Source organism: Brachycentrus maculatus, unplaced genomic scaffold, assembly GCF_059751285.1.
Source record: "Brachycentrus maculatus isolate JH-2025_06_01 unplaced genomic scaffold, ASM5975128v1 h1tg000078l, whole genome shotgun sequence".
NCBI classification, from domain to species: Eukaryota; Metazoa; Arthropoda; class Insecta; order Trichoptera; family Brachycentridae; genus Brachycentrus; species Brachycentrus maculatus.
The window spans coordinates 687,614-713,269 of record NW_028280832.1 but is presented as its reverse complement, the minus strand read 5'-3'; the positions used below and the strand labels follow the sequence as shown (position 1 = coordinate 713,269).

The 25,656-nt window shown below is 31.2% G+C and overlaps 1 protein-coding gene across 5 annotated transcripts in view; it reads left to right on the top strand.

Annotated features, from left to right (window-relative positions):
* Window positions 1-25,656, top strand: part of LOC148311063 (dual 3',5'-cyclic-AMP and -GMP phosphodiesterase 11-like) — a 412,361-nt gene that overhangs the window by 224,693 nt on the left and 162,012 nt on the right. Inside the window, exon 1 of one of the 5 annotated variants that reach the window (XM_088257334.1) lies at window positions 16,206-16,451. The exons of the other annotated variants lie outside the window; for them this stretch is intronic. Within the exon in view, the coding sequence (XP_088113460.1) occupies window positions 16,394-16,451 (58 nt within the window). The 5' untranslated portion in view covers window positions 16,206-16,393. Of the gene's footprint in view, window positions 1-16,205; window positions 16,452-25,656 lie in introns of those variants that run through there. 5 annotated transcript variants of the gene reach the window in all.

Sequence of the window (25,656 nt, the reverse complement as noted above, 5' to 3'; positions counted from 1 at the left end):
TTTACTTGTTTTTTGTATTATTTATTTATTTAGGAATTGTACAGCTTTACGTTTTAAATTTTAATTTTAAAAACCCTTATCCGCACCCCAATGGTGCACAGGGAACTGCTTCATTTAAACGCAGTGTTATCTTGATCGTTTACATATGAAGGAAATGTGATCAGCCCTCCGCTTCAGGTACCAGTCCAGGGTAATATTGAATAAATATTAGAGTGAAAAATTTTACTTTATTTTTGTTTAAAATTTATTTTTAAATTTGCTTTACGTTTAGTAAAAGTATATAATAAAAAAAGCCAATTATTTTGTAGCATATGCAATTATGTAGAATACATAAAAAATAATACTAAAAGGAGAACACACAAAAATATACCTTTAAAACATTATTATATTAATAATTAGTCAAATAATAATAATTAGTGGAAAAAAGAGCAGAAGAAGACCGAGAAAAACATGGCACGATCAGGTTTGCCAAATATTTGAAAGTGGTCAGGTTAAGAGTATGTATGAGAAGATGCATGAACGTGGAAGAGGCGAAGAATGTTTGCAAAGACAGAGTGGTGTGGCGTTCTATTCTCTCTGCCTACCCCTGCGGGGAAGCGGCGTGATGGTTAGTTAGTTAGTTATTAGTCAAATGTTAAAATCTCCGCATTATCCCCACATACTGCAAATCCCCGCAAATTCCCCAATCGAGTTGAGATTCCCGCCAGTTTGGGGAATTCCCCACAGATTGGCAACCCTGGACGCTTGCCCCAGAAATCCATTCCTCGGAGATTCGTCCACTTGAATGGTCATTGTTCAGCCGGCATATCTCGCTGGCGAGACGCGATACGTGACGTCTCTTTGGCCGAATTGATATATTTGTGTAAATTAAAAAAAAAAAACAAATGTTTTCTCTTTTTATAATTTAAAAATTAAATTAAATAATCAAGGTGTAGAAAAGCATGTTAACCTCTGAACCAGACTATTTTTTTGATAATTATCTCGTTAGCTACCCAAATCCAAGTGTAAACTTTTTTTTGTTTAGTTTTTTCAGTATGAATAAACGGGAAATAAACATTAATAACATTGTAATATTATATATACAACAACAATATCAATCAGAATTAAATCTGCGTTAGTATTTAATCTCCGTCATCAAATCTCAATTAATTAATATACAGTAGAAGCCGGTTATAACAAGCATTCGGATATGCCGCGGGTTTTTTTGTTGTTGCCATTATTGTTTTTAGGCGCCCAGGGTAAAAAATACAAGGGCACTGCAAGGTAAATTTAAAAGACCTAAAAAAAATAAAGGTTAAAACTATTGTTTTGTAATATTTTGGTAGATACCGAACCGAAATAGATCCGACATAAATATTGTAACTTTTGCTTACTTTTGGGTTAAATTCTAAATAAAACACTTGTTTTTTTTCCACTTGAGTATTGTATTTTAACGACTTATTTCAGAAGCTACAGATGCTTCCAACTACGGATTTGAATATAAACTCAAATTCGTTTCAATAAAGCTTATATTCAAACCCGTTGATGGAAGCAGCTGTAGCTTCTGAAACTAGTCGTTAAAATATAATACTGAAATGGTTAAAAAAAGTGTTTAATTTATAATGTAATCATGTCTTACCACGAAGTGAATGCTGAAACAATGAAAAATATCATTTTGGGTTAATATCGACAAAGATCAAATAATATGTCACATACTAACAGATGAGGGTAAAGTTGAAAATATTAACAATGGAATGAATTTAGGAGAAGTCGATGAACACGTGTTAAATGAGAAGTCACTTGATGCTCCAACATACCAAGAAGCAGTGCAAGTACTACAAACTGCAATTGGATGGCTAGAGGCACTAGATATTGCCCTTAAATATACAATTAAAACATTTTGTGTGTGTCCAAATACTTTTTTTAGAGTTATTTTACATTTTTGACATCTCAACATGGATGAAAAATAATATGAATGTCTGAGTATTTACAGGGATACAAATATAAGGGTGTCTGCTAAATAAAAGCTTTCTAAATCCCATCATATTATATATGGCTGTTTTGAACTCAATCATAAAGCGATATTAGTTTGATCATATATCTATGACAAAAATTTAAGTATTGTGGTTGTCAATCATGGATATAATGGTGAATGTTACACGTGTGTAAAGTGATCGCTTAACCAAGTTATGACAGGTCGTAAACACTAAGATTTCCATATTCTTCTTCATCTTTGTTGAGATGTCAAAAATCATGCGGTTAGTTTCCCTGTTAAATTTTATTCCCAAAAGGAAAAAAACAGCAAGAGATTACTGTTTTTTATTACAGTTGTATTGATTTTAATTTTTTTATGAAAATATATAAAAATAATAAAGAAACAATATAAATGGTTTGTTTTTCATAGAAAAATCATCATATTGGACAGTTCGCTTATATAATCATGATCGTATAACGTGGGTCAGATACACTGCCCGCAAACCCGCATCATAACCGTCTTCCACTGTACTCAAGTCTCCTTTATAATATATCATTTGCGAGTTCTCGTATGCCAGCCTCAATAATCAACATTCATATTATTCGCTGTTGAAATCTCGTGTTGATGCGAATAAATTTACAGCATGCAATAGTTTTACTAACACCGCCTGAGCGACGCGACTTATCGCGAAACGTAATCTGGTCACACACTTGACCAAGTGTCGGATACAAACGTACCTCGGTATCTCGGTAATGTGATACAAAAGTGATCCAAGCAAGCGTCTGACAGCTAATTGACCAGCCAGTGATTTAGTCAGTGCGGGCACGTCAACTAATTAATTTCAAGATATATTTGTGAGCAGTGAACCTACCTAAGCATTGTAGCTTAACACGAGGATACCACTGCATGCTTTATTGCAAAGTTCGGCAAAGTGTGGCTCGAGATCCGCGTGCTGCTCTTGGACCCCTTAATGTGGCTCTTCGACTGCGTATTCACGCGATGAACCTTATTCAACGAAAACTCATAAATAGTATTATTGAACAGAACCTGGAAATGTGCTTAAAATTTAAAACAACGACATTCAAATTCGATTTGATCACACTTTCTAAGGAGATGCAAGGACATTATTCGCAACAAGTGGCGTTTTTATGGATACCTTGCTTTCTTAAGATTTTTTTAAAGAACTAAACTAACTAACTACTACACCGCTTTCCGCGGAAGTAACCAGAAAAAATAGGACCACACGCCAAACAATCTTCACTTTTATGGCGTGATCAAGTTTTTCAAATACTTGAAAGTGGTCAGGTCAGGAATCGGAAAAATCGTCGGAAATGCATGAGGAGATGCATTAATAAAGGAGAGGCGAGGAATATTTGCAAAGACAGAGCTTTGTCGGGTTGTTTTCTCTTTGCCTACCCCTGGTTAGCTAGTTAGTAAGTTATATTTGGAGCTCGCAGTAATATTATGGTTTAAATCCAACTATAAAATCACTGAATTTGGTCTAAAATACGCCATTAACTTAAAATCTACCGGTTTCAATGAAAACATATTGCAGTTCGATATCATATTCTTGGTGCAAATCCAAAATTGATATGCCCGCAATCGATATTATCTCGTTTCGTAAATGGACACATCTCCACGGGCCGTCCCTGGCCGTAATGAACGAGCCGACATCTCTGTAACTAGCTGTCGGCCGCAATTATCTCCCTTGCGGCCGAGGTACGTAGAGCGAGAGTGGCCTGCGCGGCCTGGCGCCACCGCGTCACCGTCGGACAAGGTTGGACAGCGCTACATAAGATCCGATGCAGATTAGAGATGCCCCATACAAATCGACTTCCTCGGAATAAATTCGATTTTAATGCTCAAAATCGATCACTGTCGGGTGGATTGATTGATTGATGAATGGATCCTGGATTCCGTTCAACCGTTCAGCTTGAAAACTTATTCTTTGTGTAGGCCTTGTGGTCTGTCCATGAATATTTTAGAAGTCTTTCGAGGAAGATCCCTCAATAATGACTCGAGCTGATTGAGTTGGTTGAGTTGATTGAGTCGAGCTGATTGAACCTAGATATAAGTTCATCTTGAAAACTTATTCTTTGCTATTTTTTGACATCTCATCAAAGATGAAGAAGAATATGGAAGTCTGGGCATTTACGGGGCTGACGACCGTCATCGGCTGGTTTAAGTGATCACTTTACACACGTGTAACATTCACCAATTCTACCCATTATTGACAACCACACTACTCAAACTCTTGGAAGTTCTTTATATATGAACCAATTTAGAAACCTTGTTCTTGAATCACTAGAACTTCACTAGAGACATCTATTGGTGAGATGTAAAGAAGCTTTTTACTAAGCAGAAACTCTTATATTAGTATGTGAGGTCCAAATCCTGGATTATAATCACACACATGAGAAACGCCAGAAAACGCCAGAAAGTATTTGGACACACTCAAAATGTCATTCTTTGTTGTCTGTTTGTGAATATTTTAGGTGTCTTTCGAGAAAGATCCCTCGATTATGACTTTAGGTGATTGAGAGACCGTTCACAACGGTAAAAACATTCTTCTTCTTTTTCTTCTTCTGCGTGTAGTCCTTGTGGCCTGTTTTTAAGGGGGATTAATTAGCTTCTTGTGATGTCTATATCCAGCTGTCAATTCATCTCTTCAGTGGTCTGTCTTCTTGAGTTCTCTTCCTTGGAGTTGACCGTGTAGAGCAATGTGTGGGAGTCTGGATGGTTCCATTATCCACACGAGAGCATACCATTGTCTCCGTTACCTTCTCCAACTAACGACATCTTCGATCTCGTATATTTCTCTTATCCTGGCGTTCCTCATTTTATCTCGCAGTCTCTTGCTAGATATGGTGGAAATCGAACCCGCAATACCAGTTTCGCAGTCGAGCGTCTACCCAACTACGCCACGGCGCCTATCTTAGAAGTTTCACTATAAAAATAAAAAGATCGATACAAATAAGAAATACAAATAAAAGAGTTCTGCTCAATAAAAAAAGCTTCCTCATCTCACCAATAGATGTATCCAGTGAAATTCTAGTGATTTAATTATATATATATATATATATATATATATATATATATATATATATATATATATATATATATATATATATATATATATATATATATATATATATATATATATATATATATATATATAAATATATATATATTTATATATATATATATATATATATATATATATATATTTATATGTATATATATATATATATATATATATATATATATATATATATATATATATATATATATATATATATATATATATATGTGTGTGTGTGTGTGTGTATATAGAACATCCATGAATTTGAGTAGTGTGGTTGTCAATCACGGGTAGAGTTGGTGAATGTGTAAAGTGATCCTTTAAACCAGCCTATGACGGTCGTAATCCCCGTATATGCCCAAACTTACATATTTTTACTTCATCTATGCTGAAATGTCAACAACAACAAAAAATATATATATCTATATGTAAACACCGACTTCATCGCCTCATAAATCAGTATAATTAATAGAATCGCACATCTGAACGCGAACATCGCTCACTCACCATTTGCAGTGAGAATGAGCGATGGTTGTCGTGAGTTGTGACAACAGCAAGATGTATAGTTTGTATAGTGAAACGAAATCGCGTAATGGCGCCCCGCCGATGTGGGCTCAATCCTCCCGATTAGCGCGTGCTAGCTTTATTTTAATTACACTTATATCATCATTAGCATTGTCTTCGGATTTTTATGCAGTGTTTTAATTAGATTTGTAACTTCGAAGTTAATCGTTCGTCGTCAGAGCACGTTTTGTTAATAATCTTTATATCGAAGGTCGAACAGTACTTGCATACGGACAGTGGTAAAAATGTAGTAAAATATTCAATAGGGTACTCATATATATATATATATATATATATATATATATATATATATATATATATATATATATATATATATATATATATATATATATATATATATATATATATATATATATATATATATATATATATATATATATATATATATATATATATATATATATATATATATATATATATATATATATATATATATATATATATATATATATATATATATATATATATATATATATACATATATATATATATATATATATATATATATATATATATATATATATATATATATATATATATATATACATATATATATATATATATATATATATATGTCCGCCTCCGTAGTGTAATGGTCAGCACGCTCTGCTACCGTTCTGTAGGTCTCGGGTTCGATTCCCAAGGGGGGTAAAATAAATATAAGTGATTTTTTCACTGTTATATTTATTCAATATTACCCTGGACTGGTATCTGAAGCGGAGGGCTGATCGCCTTTCCTTCATGCGTAAACGATCAAGATACATGACGCAGTGCCCTGTGCACCATTGGGGTGCGGATAAGGGTTTTATTATTATATATATATATATATATATATATATATATATATATATATATATATATATATATATATATATACATATATATATATATATATATATATATATATATTCTCCTTGCCTTTTATGTACAAGTATTTATAGTATTTATTTTATTAATATGTCTTAAAAATGATAGTGGATGTGTATAGTAAATAATAAATTACTATGGTTGATCCTTAAAAACAATACGATAGATACAAAAATACAATAGACGCAATGGATTCAATATCTTATATCAATCAAGATTTGTCACATAGCTCATTTAATAATATAGTGAAACTACCAAGTAACACTTAAATTAAAAATGGATAGATATTACCACAAAGTGACTGCCGAATCAATTAATGAAAATATAATTTCTCAAACACAATAAAGAATTAATTACGACACACGTTAATGACATATTCGTATCTTTATTATTTACTATAAAACTATTCGATTAGATATTATCTTTTAATTTTTTACTATCAATCTATCAGAAGATATCAATTTTTTACATTTCATTTCCTTCTTATGATAAATCTGACGCAACACACTTGACTGTTGTTTTTTCTACGTGTTTTCAATCATTCGACAATGTTGAGATATTTATTATCATTCAGTATTTAATGTGAGAAACACGTAAAAATACGTTATTTTATACTATTTATTTTATTATTTCTTTAACTAGCTTAAGTATGTTATATTTAATACAAACTATTTTTTACCCTTAACCTGTCCGGGAGTATGGACATAAATGAACGTCAGTGCGGATTTTTCTTAAAGGGGTATCGACGTTTATGAACGTCAAAATCCGTCAGTTAGTATGATGTAACTTGTATAGCAATGACATCTGTGGATATTTGTGTGTAATTTTGTCATAATTGAAAAATATTTCCAATAGGTGTTTTTTTATTAAATTATTTAAACATAATTTTTATCTTCATAAAACATCAATTTAATAAGAGAAAAAAATTCATGTAAAAAGAACCCACTCCCCAGAGAAATTCGAACATCAATTTTTGTACTCCCTGAAAGGTTAATTTACATCACATCATATCATAAATTTACATCTTCTTACAGTAAACAAAACATTTCTCCTCCTATTAATAAAAATAACTCCTGTAATTGGAGATAATCCAGATTTTGTGAACAAGTATTTGGACAGACTCAAAATGTTGTAAATAAATTGTCTGGTCAAATTATAAGCTTAATTATAAAAATGAAAATGGTATTTTCTGGCGTTTCTCATGTGTGTGATTATAATCCAGGATTCGGACCTCACATACTAATATAAGAGTTTCTGCTTAGTAAAAAGCTTCTTTCATCTCACCAATAGATGTCTCTAGTGATGTTCTAGTGATTCAAGAACAATGTTTCAAAATTGGTTCATATATATATAGAATTTCCAAGAGTTTGAGTAGTGTGGTTGTCAATAATGGGTAGAATTGGTGAATGTTACACGTGTGTAAAGTGATCACTTAAACCAGCCTATGACGGTCGTCACCCCCGTAAATGCCCAGACTTCCATATTCTTCTTCATCTTTGATGAGATGTTAAAAAATAATATGAAAACATTTCTTTTTAAATTCTTTCATACTCTTTTCAGTTTTCACACATTCAGACAACTTATCACACATTTTCAATCCCTTAAAAATTAGAAAGATTTGTAAAGAACTCTTAGCAAAAAAAGACCAAAGAAGAAATATAATTTTAAATATTTCAGCTCAATTTTATTTTATCCGAAAATATCGAACAAAGAGAAAATTTGGGTAGCACATGTTGTAAAAAATTGAATTTTTGCCAAGTTATGTGCTTTTACTTTTTTTTCAGCTTTAGCCATATATATGCAAGTGAAGCATGGAATTGGCAAAAAAAAGATGAAAAAAAACTAAAAACAGTCTGTATATGATATGTGATATGTATCAGATTTATGATGTTCGAATGGTGATGTAAAGATAAAATGCGAGGCTGAGATAAGCATTATCGATAAGATTAAAAAATGTGTGTTGGGATGATTTAGGGATGTGAATCGAATGAGTGAAAAATGAACAGTAAAATAAATATATAGGGCAAACGTAGGTGATAAAATAATTAGAGCAAAGGAAGACCCATGAAAATGTAACTTGATCAAGTATCTATAAAAAGAAATCTATAAAAAAATATCAAACCTTTAAAACTAGATTTAAAAAAATATAAAAGACTCACTCCAACCTAAACTCTATACCGAGGAATATTTTTTTTAACCGTTGTTTATTTACTTTGCTTGTAAAAAAAATTGAAAAACGAACTCCCTCTCTAAACAAAAGTATCTACTTTATTAGAGAGGTAGAAACGTTATATTTGAAATATTTTGTATATTTACCAAGTACTTAGTATATTTAAATATGTATTTTGTAAAAAAATCAATAAAATAATAAAAATAAAAATAAATCTTAAATTCTTGGAAGTGGTCAGGTCAAGAGTCGGAACAATCAGCGGGTTTGTATGAGAAGATATATGAATATGGAAAAGGCGAAGATTTTGTCCGAAGACATACTGATGAGGAGACTCTGCCTAACCCTGCGTGGAAACGGCGTGATGGTTAGTTAGTTAGTTATAAGATCATCACAAAGGTTTTTACTGAATAATTTAACTCTAGATAGAATTGTTTTAAAAACCTTCTCTCAAAAAACCATTTGCAATTGTTTTAAAAACCTTCTCTCTTTTTCAAAGCTCATTTTTCTTACTCGAGGTTTGCTTGAGTTTGGAAAGACAGATTGGTGTGTCATTCTATTCTCTGTGCCTACCCCTACGGGACAGCGGCGCGATGGTTAGTGAGATAGTAAGTTTTTTATTTTATATTTTGCTTATTATTTCAACAATTGATTTTGCAGTTGTAAGCTATATTGTATCTCATTTTTGTAGCTACGTATTTAGTTAGTTTTGATAATATTGCTTCTTAGCAATAAACTCGCTAATGTACATGTACTCAGTACAATAAATTATATTTTTTTACAACTTTTTTTAAAAAGAGAGATATATAAGGTTTTTTTTATTATTTACACAAATATTTCAATTTCATTCTCATAAATAAATATTACAGTGTAAAATCACTGATATTTATTTTTACCCCCCACTGAGAATCGAATCCGGGACCTCTAGAACGGTAGCTGAGCATGCTGACCAAATAATACTATCCAATAATAGATATTTGTTTTTAAAGATAAATTTTTGTGTTTTTATTATTCACACGAATATTTCAATTTCATACTATTTCTGTGAGTCTAAGCGGCTCATTATTAGAAATAGGTATCAAATTGTGGTAGAGTAGGTTCGAACCGAGAAACTCTAACGCAATAGCCCGCCGCACTAACTACGGGACCACAACCCGACACTTATACTACAAGTAAACTTTAGATTTGCAGTAAAGTGAGAAGTTAGGTCAAATAAATAAAAGTGATTTTTTCTCTAATATTTATTTTAAAAAAACACGGGTCCACAACCCGACTTTAATATATAAAAATCTGATTTTAATAAATAAATTAAAATAAATATTAGTTTAAATCCCAGCGAACGTTTTCTTATCTTTCTTTATCAGCCCCAACGTAAACAACAACTAGAGCCTTCGGTCGCCATATTGACTACCGTCCTTAATACAAAATAAACAAATGCTAATCCGCTTTGAACAGCGAGATTAGCCAGGGAAAGAGTTCAGTCCCGACCCCTATAGTCCTCCCAACCCCTCCTCCACCGTGACCAGCGCCCGGTCACCAGTTGACTGATCCGGCCCTACTGTCGTGCGATAGCGCAGGGCGGAATTAGGAATTATCGTTTCGTGAAAAACCTTACGCAGGGCGGAATTCGGAATTATCGTTTCGTAAAAACCCTTACGCAGGGCGGAATCCGGAATTATCATTTCACGAAAACCCTTTTCTGGTAACTCAACTCCTTTGAGGATCATATATTTTATATTAATATCATACAGACACATACTGAAAAGGATTTTGTTTAAAGAATTTCAGTATTTAGAAAAATATGGCTTATAATTCGATATTCTCGATTGAACCATAGGGCACTGGAATGTTATGTATTGGTGACAACTTCGATCTATGTTTCTTGTGATTCGATATTTATACTGTGGAATGACATGTTGATTATTTAAAAAAATAAACACTCGTATAATACCGCCTACTGAATTTTATTTCATTACACACGACTTGTTTTGAACACTACAGTTGTTTTCATCAACAGGTAAATATAAAAACAGTTTTTTTTATCACCTTTTGATAGAAACAACTCTAGTTTTAAGAACTAGTCGTGTGTAATAAAATACCACTGGTATTATTTTTTTTTAATTCAATACTTGTAATAAAGCACTTGATGAGTTTCATTTTTATACACGACTTGTTTAAAAAACTTATAGATGTTTTCATCTACAGGTAAAAAGTAAAACTGTAGAATATATATTTATTGATTTCGAGTTTAATTTGTAGAAATCAATTTTAATATATGTATTGGTTTTAAATGTATAATATATTGTAGATGAAAACATTTGTAAGTTTTCGAAACTAGTCGTGTATAAAAATAAAACTCATTAAGTGGTTTATTACAAGTGTTTAATTTTTAAAAAAAATTAAAATTGTCATTCCACAAAGTTAATATATGTATTGGTTTTAAATTTATAATATATTGTAGATGAAAACATTTGTAAGTTTTCGAAACTAGTCGTGTATAAAAATAAAACTCATCAAGTGGTTTATTACAAGTGTTTAATTTTTAAAAAAAATTAAAATTGTCATTCCACAAAGTTAATATATGTATTGGTTTTAAATTTATAATATATTGTAGATGAAAACATTTGTAAGTTTTCGAAACTAGTCGTGTATAAAAATAAAACTCATTAAGTGGTTTATTACAAGTGTTTAACTTAAAAAAAAATCAAATTGTCATTCCACAAAGTTAATGCCGAATCAATAAATAATATGGTATTATTCAAGTGTTGAATTATTTAAAGAACTATAGATGTTTCATATACAGTTAAGACACCCATAATATAAAAATATTTACAATAACAAGCGTCGAAATACTTTGAAAGGTCGACGTCACTACGCCCTCTTATCTGCCTAATTTTTCACAGAGGCTTTCTTTCATGATTGTAATGGAAGCGTCGCTGAAAATAGACGCCCCTCGATTGCAGCGTCGGACAAACAAGCGACGTCGGCGTCCCGGCGGCCCGCCCCGACGGGAGGCTAACGGGGTCGTTATCTCTAACAGCAGTCGTCTTTATTATAATATTAGGTGATAAGGGAAAACTCCGTAGCAGCTGAAAATTTCCACCTGTTACGGGCCATCCTGCGAGCGCCTGAAAACATTATCGTTAGTATATTTCACGATTCTACGTGATTCCTTTACCGAAGCGCTCATTTCGGCTTCGAGGCCAATCGGTTTCTGAATAAATCATTACATTAAATGTAATGGCTTGCTTCGTAGTTATTTCAGTAGTTTATTACTAACCAGAAAATTTCGTGACGTCTTTGATCATTAATTAATATTAACTGTTACCTTTTACTTTCTCTCACTTCTCCGTATATATATATATATATATATATATATATATATATATATATATATATATATATATATATATATATATATATATATATATATATATATATATATATATATATATATATATATATACGGAGAAGTGAGAGAAAGTAAAAGGTAACAGTTAATATTAATTAATGATCAAAGACGTCACGAAATTTTCTGGTATAAATATATATATATATATATATATATATATATATATATATACATAAATATATATTTATATATATATATATATATATATATATATATATATATATATATATATATATATATATATATATATATATATATATATATTGTATATATGTATGTATATATTTTATTTATTTATTTAATACAATATGAACAAGAGTTTTTCAAGAATAATTTAATGTATTTTTTAAGATATTTCTTTAAGCTTTTCAATTTAAAAATTAGTTACGTAGTTCTCTACAATAAAGAGACAAAACTCTCATGCTTCGAGAGGGACACTTTTTATTTATGGTTTACGGTTGTGGGTGATATATTTTTTTTTTTAAATTACCTAACGTCCCAGTGACTGAAATCTAGCTACGGCTTATCATGACCCTAGTCATGCTTCAACTTTTTAAGTTTCATAGCCTATGCCTACTCGTGAGTGGATTTACTTTTTATGTTTAAAGTTACTGTAATTTCATGTAATTCATGAGTAAAAATTCTAGGCAAAAAGACTCCCTTAATTTTAATTGTGTTTTTTTTTTCCGATTGTAATGTATTTCATTTTTTTAAGCATTTAAATGTCTCCTATTTTATGTCTATAGGAAGAATCTTTTATATTATAAGCCAGCCAAATGCAAGGCTGTGACACCTACGACGACCAGACTTCCATATTTTTTCTTATAAAAAAACGACAAATGACTTATCTCAATTTGAGACACTTATAATATTATAATCATACGTAGGGTGACTAATCAAGTATTTCTTATTCTTCTTGGTGTAGGTCCTGTGGTTCACCGCTATTGAACATCTACATACATTGATTTTTTAAACTTATATGTGCAACGAATCGTTCTCGATTCCTTTTACATGCATGTATAAGTATGGCTGATTGTGATTAGGGTTATATATACTGGTTTTGTTGGTTTTCGATAATTGTTAATGTTATATACATAATGTCGATTTTATTTAAAATAAATATGTGGTTTTTCAAATTATATGAGTATTTTTGATTTTTGTGCGAAAAAATCCAATATCCACAAATTAACTATAAAATTATGAAGAAAAAAAATGGTAACAACTAAATAAGAAATTTTTTGGTATATCATCTTTAAACAGTGTTTTTTCCCAGTGTGTCTGTCGCATGCGCGACGTCTGGTGGAAGATTTGCGCGATCTGCCTTATCGACTGTCACAATTGCGATGGTCGGCAATATTTAATGAAATCTGTCCTTGGGTAATATATATATATATATATATATATATATATATATATATATATATATATATATATATATATATATATATATATATATATATATATATATATATATATATATATATATATATATATATATATATATATATATATATATATATATATATATATATATATATATATATATATATATATATATATATATATATATATATATATATATATATATATATATATATATATATATATATATATATATATATATATATATACATATATATATATATATATATATATATATATATATATATATATATATATATATATATATATATATATATATATATATATATAAAAACTCTTTTTGTGTTTGAGTTTTCTTTTCATTATAATTTCAGTCCCGCGTACCTATGTACGTAATATTGTTTACACCTTTTAAGGTTGACAATCTTTTCCATCGGATATATTTATTTTTCAACGACTCACATTAAACGATCGTTATCTGATATCAGATTTGGAGACAATGAATATATATATATATATATATATATATATATATATATATATATATATATATATATATATATATATATATATATATATATATATATATATATATATATATATATATATATATATATATATATATATATATATATATATATATATATATATATATATATATATATATATATATATATATATATATATATATATATATATATATATATATATATATAAAAACTCTTTTTGTGTTTGAGTTTTCTTTTCATTATAATTTCAGTCCCGCGTACCTATGTACGTAATATTGTTTACACCTTTTAAGGTTGACAATCTTTTCCATCGGATATATTTATTTTTCAACGACTCACATTAAACGATCGTTATCTGATATCAGATTTGGAGACAATGAATGCGATGACAAGCAGTTTAGTAATGGTGTCACGTGGCCGCTACTACGTTTCTTTTCACCCCACCTGAATGTTGACATCAGCAACAGGTTGACCACACCGTATACGGTTCGATACGTCCATTGTTTGTTGAACAACATCCACCGTAATAAAGCTCTGGACCTTTAGTCTCTGTCGAAGTGTACTAGTGAGTAAACGTCTTTACACCCTTAAATTTAACGTTATTTAAAACGCGTTAAGATTATTTTAGAAATATAATTTATAGGTATCCACATTTTATTATTATTATTATTTATTTATTCATTTATTTATTTATTGAATGGCTAATGCCTTTAACATAATACATAAATACAATATCTAATATAAAAATACACCAATGAATACACTAATAGAGAAACAAAGAGTCTTAAACATAAAATAACAAAAAGTAAGCACTCATAAGTAAGTAGTATATATAGTTACATTTTTTAATAATATTCAATACAATTTCTTTACATTTTTACTTAAAACAATCTTATAATTTTAGTTGCCGTGAGCCTCTTTACACAAGGCTGAGCTCTTGTACTTGGAGACGGACTTTTTTTTTCTTTTAAATTTATTTCCTAAAAATAATTTATTCACAATATTTTGACTTTTATTTACCGAATTTGCGATGGCATTTTATGGGTTTGTCTCCCCTAAAGAGCGCTCTTAGCGCGCTTTTTGTTCAATGTCCGCTCTGCATTCGATCCCATATGTCATGATGGGTCGCACACAAGTTTTATATAGATAAATTTTGCTGCCGATCTTCATATCAGGGATTTTCCATATATAATTTTTGAGACATCCTTGAGCCTGCAGCCTTGTTTACTTGCCGCATCACTTCACATGGTATTTCCATTTGACCACACAGGTCCACACCTAGATATTTGAACATTTTTACCTGTTCTACTAAAACACCATCCACACGCTACATCCCACCGAGATCCGAGAGAACACCATGTTCTTAGTCTTTGTAGCTGTATAAATTTACATCTTACAGTAAAAAAAACATTCATTTTCAAACCCTTATTACATCAAACAATTTTGAGACTCGGTTTTTTTCAACAATGGCAGTCTTATTTTATCCTTATTTCTAGTAATACGTTTATGAAAAAAAACGTTTAACACTATTTTATCCTTAAAATATTTGGGGTAGTTTATCGTTATATGAGAAGTTACATACCAACCTCGTTATGGTCTTGTAGAGAATCGAACAGCGGTCTTAAGACCCTAAATCTTTAACGCTAATATATGATTTAAATAAAACTCGAAGATATTTATTTAAATGCAATAAACCTTTATATTTTACAATATTGAATGTACATTTTCTAAAGATTGCGTTCGAGTTGGAGAAATAATATTACTTTCGCTCGGTTGGGTAAACTGAACTATCCATTTATCTCAGTTCCGACCTCCGAAATAACGGCTTTAGATAAAATGATTTACCGGGTTTATTTTGCGAAAATTTTTCTTTGAGCACGGTGGAAGTTTTCAGTATATATCTTTTCAGTGGTACAATATAAAGTTATTTCCGAGAAAACGTGAGTGTAATACTGAAAACTATTTTCTAGCTGCAGGCTACTTGTGTAAAACACTCTAGTGAAATTCTTAATGCAACAGAAGACGTGCACAGTGTGAAAAAAAGAAACATTTGAATCGTAGAAAAAACTTGATTTTTTGCTAAAAAGACATAAAAATGGCAATGCAAAGTGAAATATTTCAAAGTACTTTCATAAACTATAACATTATACTAAGAAAATGAAAATATATCGTTTTTAAATCAGAAAATATAACATTTAAATCATCAGCCATCTTTTGAATACTGTTTTTTTTTTTTACGGAGTGTGTATTCGTTTTGCTTCGATTAGAAATTTTTCAATCTCGTGGTATCTGATCGTTGCGCGTCGTCGGATTGTGCTTCGCCACTACGCCCGCGCTACAGCGGCGTAGAGTGGCCCCCTTAGGCCTCCGATGGCCTGGCCAGGGGGCGCGCAGAGGGGCCCCGGGCGCTGCGCCCCGAACCGGTAGCGGCCTCATGGGACAAGCCGTCGGGATGTGTCGCCTCCATGGGTCGTGCCTTCAGGACAAGAAAAGTAAGAAAACCAACTGAAAATTTCACCTCACCTCTTCATGTTTGTAGACAGACATCCTTTGGTAAAGATCATGCCATTCGAATATTAGAATTTTCATTGTAGATAGTCTTCTTTACTGCACTTGAAAAATTGATATTATTTATTGATTCGGCATTTACTTTGTGGAATGACATGTTGATTAATTAAAAAAATAAACACTTGTATAATATCACTTAATGAGTTTTATTTCATTACACATGACTAGTTTCGAAAACAACATTTTTTTTCATCTACAGGTAAAAAGAAGAACTCTTTTACTTTTCACCTGTAGATGGTAACATCTGTAGTTTTCGAAACTAGTGTTTAATGAAATAATACTCATTAAGTGGTGTTAAATAAGTGTTTTATTTTTTACACATTATATAAAAAAATTGACGCTTATTCTCTTAATATATATCAATGTACATCGTCAGCCCGCTAATCAGAACATAAATAGTGCAGTGGGTCGTTCGGATTACTGAGTGTTTTGAGAAAAATTGTAGAAAAAGTGAAATATCGATTTATGAAAATGCTCTATTTTATATTTTTTAATTAGGTACTGAATGAATAATTTAACATTTTTACTTAATCTTTTTAAAAATCAGATATTTTCTTTTGAACCAAAGAACCTAACTAGTTTTCAAAGTCTAAATCACGCATTTGTCTCAAAACCGTCGATTCCTCAGCGTTTTGGATGACTTCTTCGATGTTAAAAGCTATCAGGACTTCTGAAAGCGGAATATTTAAAACTGGCATTAGCTGAATCAAAAAATCGTTTAAAACACTGAAAATCGGTTAGTGTGTAGTACGGAGGATAAAGTCAGATGAGGAAGACAGCGAAGATGATTCTGGAATGCCCATGTCAATAGGCTGACCCGAATTGCTCTTCAAAAGCACCCAGACAGAAGAAGACCACCTGGAAGACCTCCAAAACGATGGCGTGATCAGCTGTCCACGTCACAGAGACGGATAACGAAACACACAGATTTACAGATCTATGTATAAGAAAGAAGAAGAACAAGAAGATGTTTTCTCCATGTGTGTAAACATTTTAGGAAGTCACGCGATGTCCTAAGCACAATGTGTCGTTAGAAAATAAAACCATAAAATTTAATGTTTTAAAATATGGTGCGGACACATGTCTCTTCGCAAAAAGGTAAACCCATAAAACTGTGGCGATGTAACCGATTAATTATCGAGCAAATGGGCTCTCGGAAGAATTAAAAATAAGCACCGATTTGCCCTGCTAGTCAAACATTTGCGTGTGGTCTTCTGTTATGCCAAACAGTTGAAATTTATCTGCCATTGAATTGTTTTATTGGCTCGCCGAAATAATATCGCGTGTCAATCAAATTGGTATTTAGTATATGTGCGTACTGCAATTATCGTTTTGATTCGTTCGTCAACAACAATTAATGGTGAAATAATGTATTTTTTACGTATACTTTATATTGTTATGCGTAAGATTTGCTGTCGTACGAGTTCTCGTATATGGTGTATCTACGTATCACATATTTACGTTTTCTCTTACGAATTTTAGTCAGTATAAAAAGCAATCAATAAAATTTATTTTCTTGAATGTTTTTCGCAGATACTTTGTGGCACATTTTATAAACTTTATGAAATAAAACAACTTTGTTTTAACCACTTTTTTTATTTTATTACCATATTAGTACAACCGGTTTTGACAAGAACCTTGTCATTATCAGGGTATTAAATTCTAAAACATTAAAATACTCATACTTAATTACATTCCCTTACCAAAATTAATTAACTATGAGTATCTTAATGTTTTTTAGTATTTTAATGTTTTAGAATTTAATAAACCCTGATGATGACAAGGTTCTTGTCGATACCGAAAATTTAAAAAATGTGCCACTAAGTATCTGCGAAAAAAATTCAAGAAATACTTATTTTCCTTTTTATACAGTAAAGACGTTTTTTTGTTGTTGTTATGTACTTAAATTAATTTATTTTTAAGGCATATTTAAAATTAATTTTTTAACTATTTTATCACATTTTTGTTTTTTTTGCGCATCCTTTTTCCTATTCAGCACTTTGGCGTATTGCGCCAATAATAATGAATTATTTTTATGTTCGGAAAAATCCCGTAGAATCCCTTTTCGCATCAAAATTATTGCTCAATCACTGTTAACTGCGGAAACTAGTTATCCTTTTCCCGGCCTTCTGTTCAAATAATTGTTACCAAGGTCTTATCTTATTTTAGTACCCGATATTACAAAAACAGGGCGACGCTTCTACAATATCATGGGACAAGAAATCTCTGGAAATTTACCCTTTTATACCATTTTATTATTTGTCGTGTTAGCAGTTTTAAGGAATTAAACGATTCTTTATTGAATCAGCTTCAATTCATAAGTTCTTAAATATGTTACCACAACACTTTTTTTCGTACAACTTTTGTTTGTTTTATTAAACCAATTAACTAACTAATCACCATGTCACCTCCTCGCAGGGGTAGGCAGAGATAGTATAATGATACACAAATCTGTTTCTGCAAACAATTTTTGCCTCGTCCATATTCATATATCTCCTCACACATACCCGCCAATTATTACGACTCTTGACCTGAGCCCATTAAAGTATTTCAAATACTTTAATCAATTCTTTATTTTAGTGCTTTCACACAAACATCATGGTTAGATTAACGCAGAGAACATCATAGTCTAAGCTTAACTCGAAGGTGCACAGCTTACACCCGCGCTGTGCCAGGCGGGTTTCCCGCAATGTATCGGACCCTCCCTTCAAATACTTGATCGTGGCAATTTGTTCTCGGTCTTCTTCTACTGTCAATGATAATGTTAATACTCATATTGTATATCCACAAATATTTTGAAACCTTTACAGTGTTTAGGAAACACTTTTTTTACACCACTTGAGTTTAATTAAATACTACTAGTTTCGGAAGCTAAACTTCCATAGTCAGGTCTGAATAATAACTAAAATATAAAATAAAAAACTGCTTTTTAAATAAGTGGTATAAAAACAAGTGTTTCCTTAATCATTGTAAAATGTCTTACCACAAAGTTAATGCCGAAACAATAAATATAATATAAACCTTGTTTTTGATTGATTTTGGCTCTAACGAACAAAAAAAAGGTACATTGCTACAAAGCTACATTGAAACAATAAAAAAGGACATTAGAAGAGACAGAGAGAAGAACGAAAACAATAACAGAACTTAACTGAAATTAAAGAAAACATTAAATAAATTATTCGATCTACATTAATTAAATTATATTAAAATTTGGACGATAAAAAATATTATTACCTTAAATATAACAATGAAATGTGTTTTATATTGCAAAATCAAAGTGTTTATCGTTCAGTTTAATAGTAAATAATTTTTTTTCATCTGCTAATAAACCATCCCCAAATCTTCATTTGATATTTCTTTATTATTTATCTTTGTTAAACTCAATATTATCCAAAAAGTTCTCTTTGAAATTTGACTGCTTTTAGATATTATATCCCTTTATTGTATAGTTCTATTAAAACCACTATTCGCAAAATTAATAAATTCTTAGTATCTTATTAAAACTCAAGTGTTATAAAAGTATTAATATTTGTAATGTAATTTCTTATTTAAAGTCATTTGTTATAAAATTATTAATATTTCTCCAAATTAATTATATTTTATATTAGGCAATCATATTTTCAACCCATTTTCACAGGGTTTGATTGTTATAACAAAAACCACTTGACAATTACAGCACACGCCATCTTTCCCAACCTTTTTTCAAAGCCGAATCTTCAAACGTACCAATCTCTATAGACCTTTTCCACAATATTAGACTAGAATCATTCTAGACCTTTTTCATAATATAAGGCTATGTAGAATCCTAAAATATCATAATATAATAATATAATATCAAACAATTATTAGACCCGCACTCTTCTATGTCTCCGAAACCTGGACGATGTGTAAAACCTATTCTAGGCAACTAGAAACTGCTGAAATGTGAATGCTTAGATGGTCAGCAGAGTGTCCCTACGAGTCAATTTTTTATTATTATTTTTTTCTTAAGCTAGCTTACATAACAACTAATATAAACTATTATTTACACTTAATTTACATCATCTTTATATGTATTTACATCTCCTTACAGTAAACAAAACATTTATTTTTAAATTCTTTCAGACTCTTTTCATTCTTCACACATTCAGGCATCTCATCATACGTTTTCAAACCCTTATACATTAAACAATTTTGCGACTCGGTTGTTTTCAACAATGGCAATCTTATTTTATCCTTATTTCTAGTAAAATGTTCATGACATTTTTTGAAAAAACTATTTTATATTTTATTTTGTATTTTGGTAATTTATTTAATTAAATATTAATATAAAGAGTTCACGCATTTTTGTAAGCCTGCGTGTAACAGGCATCAAAAGTAAGGTAAAAATGAGGCAATTGAGATGGTATGGGCACAAAGGACGCAGAGAACCTGATCATATTGTGAACCAGACAGTAGCCATGGATCTTTCTCGAACGACATCTAGAAGAATACCGAAGAATTTGAGGATGCTGCAGAAAGAAAACGTCATTCGAAGGCATGGCTTAGGCGACGTTGTCTATGACAGAAGGACCTACAACCTGAGGACGAGGAGAGTTGTCACCAATAGTCTACAAAGACGATACGTTGAGATGGAAGAAGAAGAATGCTTCTAGAGTAAAATAAAAATCCGTTTTTTAAATCCTTCTCGAGAATGTCGATTCTTTCAATTCGACAATAAAGGGTAACATGCCCATTTTACTTACCGCCGGAACAATGCACCATTACTGTTATATCGTCTATTATAAATCGATTTTATTTCTTGATTCTCACAACTTGAAAACAGATCAACATCAAACCATAATGCTAAGTGCACATTGTACTCGAAATCCGTTTGCCACACACATATGCATATTCGCTCTACATGTAAAGGATACCTTTTACGAACGAATTATATTATTTTTAATTAATGTTTTGCTAAGTAAATACCACTATTTCTTCAAATCTAGCGTGATACGTGTTTCGATACATTCCGCATCATTTTCAAACACCAAACATCGAAACACGTGTAGATTTTAAGAAACAGTAGATTTTAAGAAATAGTGGTATTTACTAAGTAAAACATGGAGAATTGAAAATGGATAAATTTTACCACAAAGTGACTGCCGAATCAATTGTTGGAATTATTATATTAGGACAAGGAATTAAACCAACAATTTGTAGTGTCGCAATCAAATAAATAAATATATATATATATATATATATATATATATATATATATATATATATATATATATATATATATATATATATATATATATATATATACATTTTTTTTTGGTGATATAAGAAAATAATGCAAGACTGAGACACAAGGCACAACGGAGTCCTGATTCTAACTCTAATGAATTGAAGTGAAGCATTTAGGCAAAAGAAGGATGAAAGTAGACTGCATCCAGTAAAAAATCGATTTTTTAGACGAATGTGCGGCTAAACGATGTATTATATAAGCTTGATATCGTAGTCGTCCAGGAGAAAGTGACCAACTAACAAAACGTAAAATGTTCAGGAGGGCCATTTAGGTCACTTTTGCTTCGCAAGAAAATAAACATCAATGCAGTTAGTCATTTTTAACAAGTCAATATATTATATTTCCAAGTTTAAAATCCTTCGGAATTTTTTTCAGGGCAATATTAAGCTAGTGCGATATCAAAATAGTCAATGATCACGTGTTTGTAAAAAATGCACTTGGTCACTTTCTCCTGTATGACTACGATGATATAAAGAATGAATGCAAGGCTGAAATAAGCATTATCGATGAAATTAAGAAAGGTGTGTTGAGATATTTTGGACTTGTAGAATGAATGAGTGAAGAAAGAAAAGTAAAACAAATTTGTGTTGCGAATATGGTTGGTAATATAAGCAGAGAAAGGCCCAGGAAAACTTGACATTATCAAGTATTTCAAATTCTTAGAAGTGATCAAGTCAGGGCTCATTAGAGGAGATTCATAACCGCTTTGTTGAACAATATCTCATTGGATATTGATCTGTTCCATGTATCTGAAGGAGTTTTCCGAAGCGGGATTCTTCCACACCTTTAGCAATAGTATTCTTGCATATTTTCGATTTTAATATTTTTTAATGTATACGCTTTAAATTTTAAATTTCTAATGTGTATGTCAATTGTAAATAAATAGATTGAATTGAATTGAATTCATGAATGTGGAAAAGAGCGAAGATTTTTGTCAAAGACAGATAAGTCTGGCGTTCTATTCTCTCAGCCTGAAGTTATATACAATCTACTTAACAATTTTTAAGACATTTTAAATTTGCACTTTTTTTATCCGTCGAGAATATTCAACAAAATATTATAAAATCGTCTTTCAAATAAAACATGTTAAAATTTAAACTCGGTTTTATTACGTAAACCGGAGATTTACGATGGTTTCTTTATGTGCTTAAGTGAATCATAAATTACGTTAGTTTTGTATCTAATCCCTCGTTAAAGAAGCGATTTTATTTAATTTATAACTGGTATTCATGAATTATTGTATCGGTTCATAATTAATTTGCCCGAACATTAATATTTACTGATTTTTAATGACCCGACGTCATGATCCTTTGCCCACGCTAAGGAAGGTGGTGTTACGCTATATATTATACATTAATGAAGCTTAACATCAAATTTATTATAAATTAATGAAGCTTAACATCAAATTTATTATAAATTAATGAAGCTTAACATCAAATTTATTATAAATTAATGAACCTTAACATCAAGGTTAACAGCTTAACAACAATGGTATGCGCATGTGAGGAGAATGGAACCATCCAGACTCCCCCACATCGCACTGTACGGCCAACCCCATGGTAGACGACTCCCGGGCAGATCATCAAAGAGATGGGCCGATAGCTGGGAATCGACGTCGCAGGAGGCTAATCACTCTTAAAAACAGGCCGCAAGACCTATAATAATAATAAGAAGAAGAAGAACATCAAATTTACATTCGCTAACTACCATCTTCTTAAAGTTTTACTTAATAAATACCACTATTTGTCCGCCTCCGTAGTGTAATGGTCAGCACGCTCGGCTACCGTTCTGGAGGATCCGGGTTCGATTCCCAAGGGGGGTAAAATAAATATGAGTGATTTTTTCACTGTAATATTTATTCAATATTACCCTGGACTAGTACCTGAAGCGGAGGGCTGATCACCTTTCCTTCATGTGTAAACGATCAAGATAACACTGCGTTTATAGGAAGCAGTGCCCTATTGGGGTGCGGATAAGGGTTTTATTATTATTATTATTATTTCCCAAAATCTACTGTGACACTTGTCACTAAATAGTGGTATTTACTAAGTAAAATTTTAATTAAAAATAGATAGATTTTACCACAAAGTGACTGCCGAATCAATTAATGAAACCTTCTTTAGCCTTTTGACCTCCACTGCTGGATATTTATATATTTAAACTTCATGTTTAGAAAAAAAGTACATTTGCGGGCTCTTTGCTAAAAAGCAATATCTTCCAACCAACCAAAAACAGACTAGTGATATTGGTCAAAACGTTTGATAACATATACGAGTTTGCAATAAGAGGGTAGGTAGTACATACTTGAACATAAAAAAAAATCATGAATTACAAATTGATGATAATAAGGAAGGTAAGAGAAAAAGGGAGTTTAGGGAAAGAGGTAGAGGCAAATCTAAGGGAGGAGGTTAAATGGACAGTTAGAATTCTAACGATAGATAGTAATGTATCAGACGTTTCTTTAAAGTTATTAGAGAAGGTGCATTTGTTTACGCGGAGAGGTAATTCATTCCATAGTCTGGCCGCTCGGACAGAGAAGGAATTACTGAAGAATTATGTGTTTTGGCGAGGAAATATGTTAGGCGTCTTCCGTATCCTTAAATTTTTTCGTGAATTTTGTCGTCTGACCATCTTTTTGCGGTCTTCCAACACCTTTTTTTATTCTCTCAAGGTCTCCATCTCAATTTTTTAGGAAGTCCACCTTGTGAGGTCCTGTCTTGTAACATATCCCCCCCATTGCCATTTGAGTCTTGCCACGCGATCTATGATATCATATAATTTTTTCACATCTCATCAAAGATGAAGAATAATATGGAAGTCTGGGCATTTACGGGGCTGACGACCGTCATAGGCTGGTTTAGTGATCACTTTACACACGTGTAACATTCACCAATTCTACGCATTATTGACAACCACACTACTCAAATTCTTGGAAGTTCTATATATATGAACCATTTTAGAAACCTTGTTCTTGGATCACTAGAACTTCACTATAAAAATCTATTGGTGAGATGAAAAGAAGCTTTTTATTGAGCAGAAACTTTTATATATATGTAAATAAAATAAAATATAAATAATAAACTCTTAATATGATAAATAGCTCCTGTAGTTGGAGATAATCCAGATTTGTGAACAAGTATTTGGACACACTCAAAATGTTGTAAATCCATGATATCCGCTATTCTGGTTCTGTTCCTAATTTCTTATTTTATCTCGCAGGCTTAAACCAAGCATAGATCTCTCCATGGATCGCTGTGTGATCTTCTCTGCTTTTCTTTTTGTCAGAGACATGGTCCTTAATGCATATGTGTTCACTGGCAGTATGCAGGTTTCATACGTTTTTTTTTTAGATAAATCAGAATCTCTTTACTCTCTAGAATGTGTTTAAGTTGGCCCACTACCACATCACTGTAAAAATGTCAAAATCAATACAAAAAACCAATCTTATCTTTGAATCAAAATTTTTAAGCAGTCGGCGATTTACTGCCAGTTGATTTAAAAAAATTACCGAACGAATATTAAGCTTTTTATTTTTTTTAAGTTTTCACGGACAAATATTGTAACTCCTGACTGAATTGCGTATGAAGCAAAATAATTTATAAAACAGTTGTTTTATTCAGTTCGATACACGAGTGAGGTTTGGGAGGCGTGCTTTCGACTAGACCAGAGATATTTAACCTGCGGCTCGCGGACGCATGTGCCCAAAACTAAATTAATATCACAAGTATGATGTAAGAAAGACTCCGAATGCAATTCTCCATTTATTTAAGGGTGAAAATTACCGAAATCTAAATAAAAGTTCATCATTGAAATATAAACATGACTTACAATACTTGAATGATATACCAAACAATGCCAAT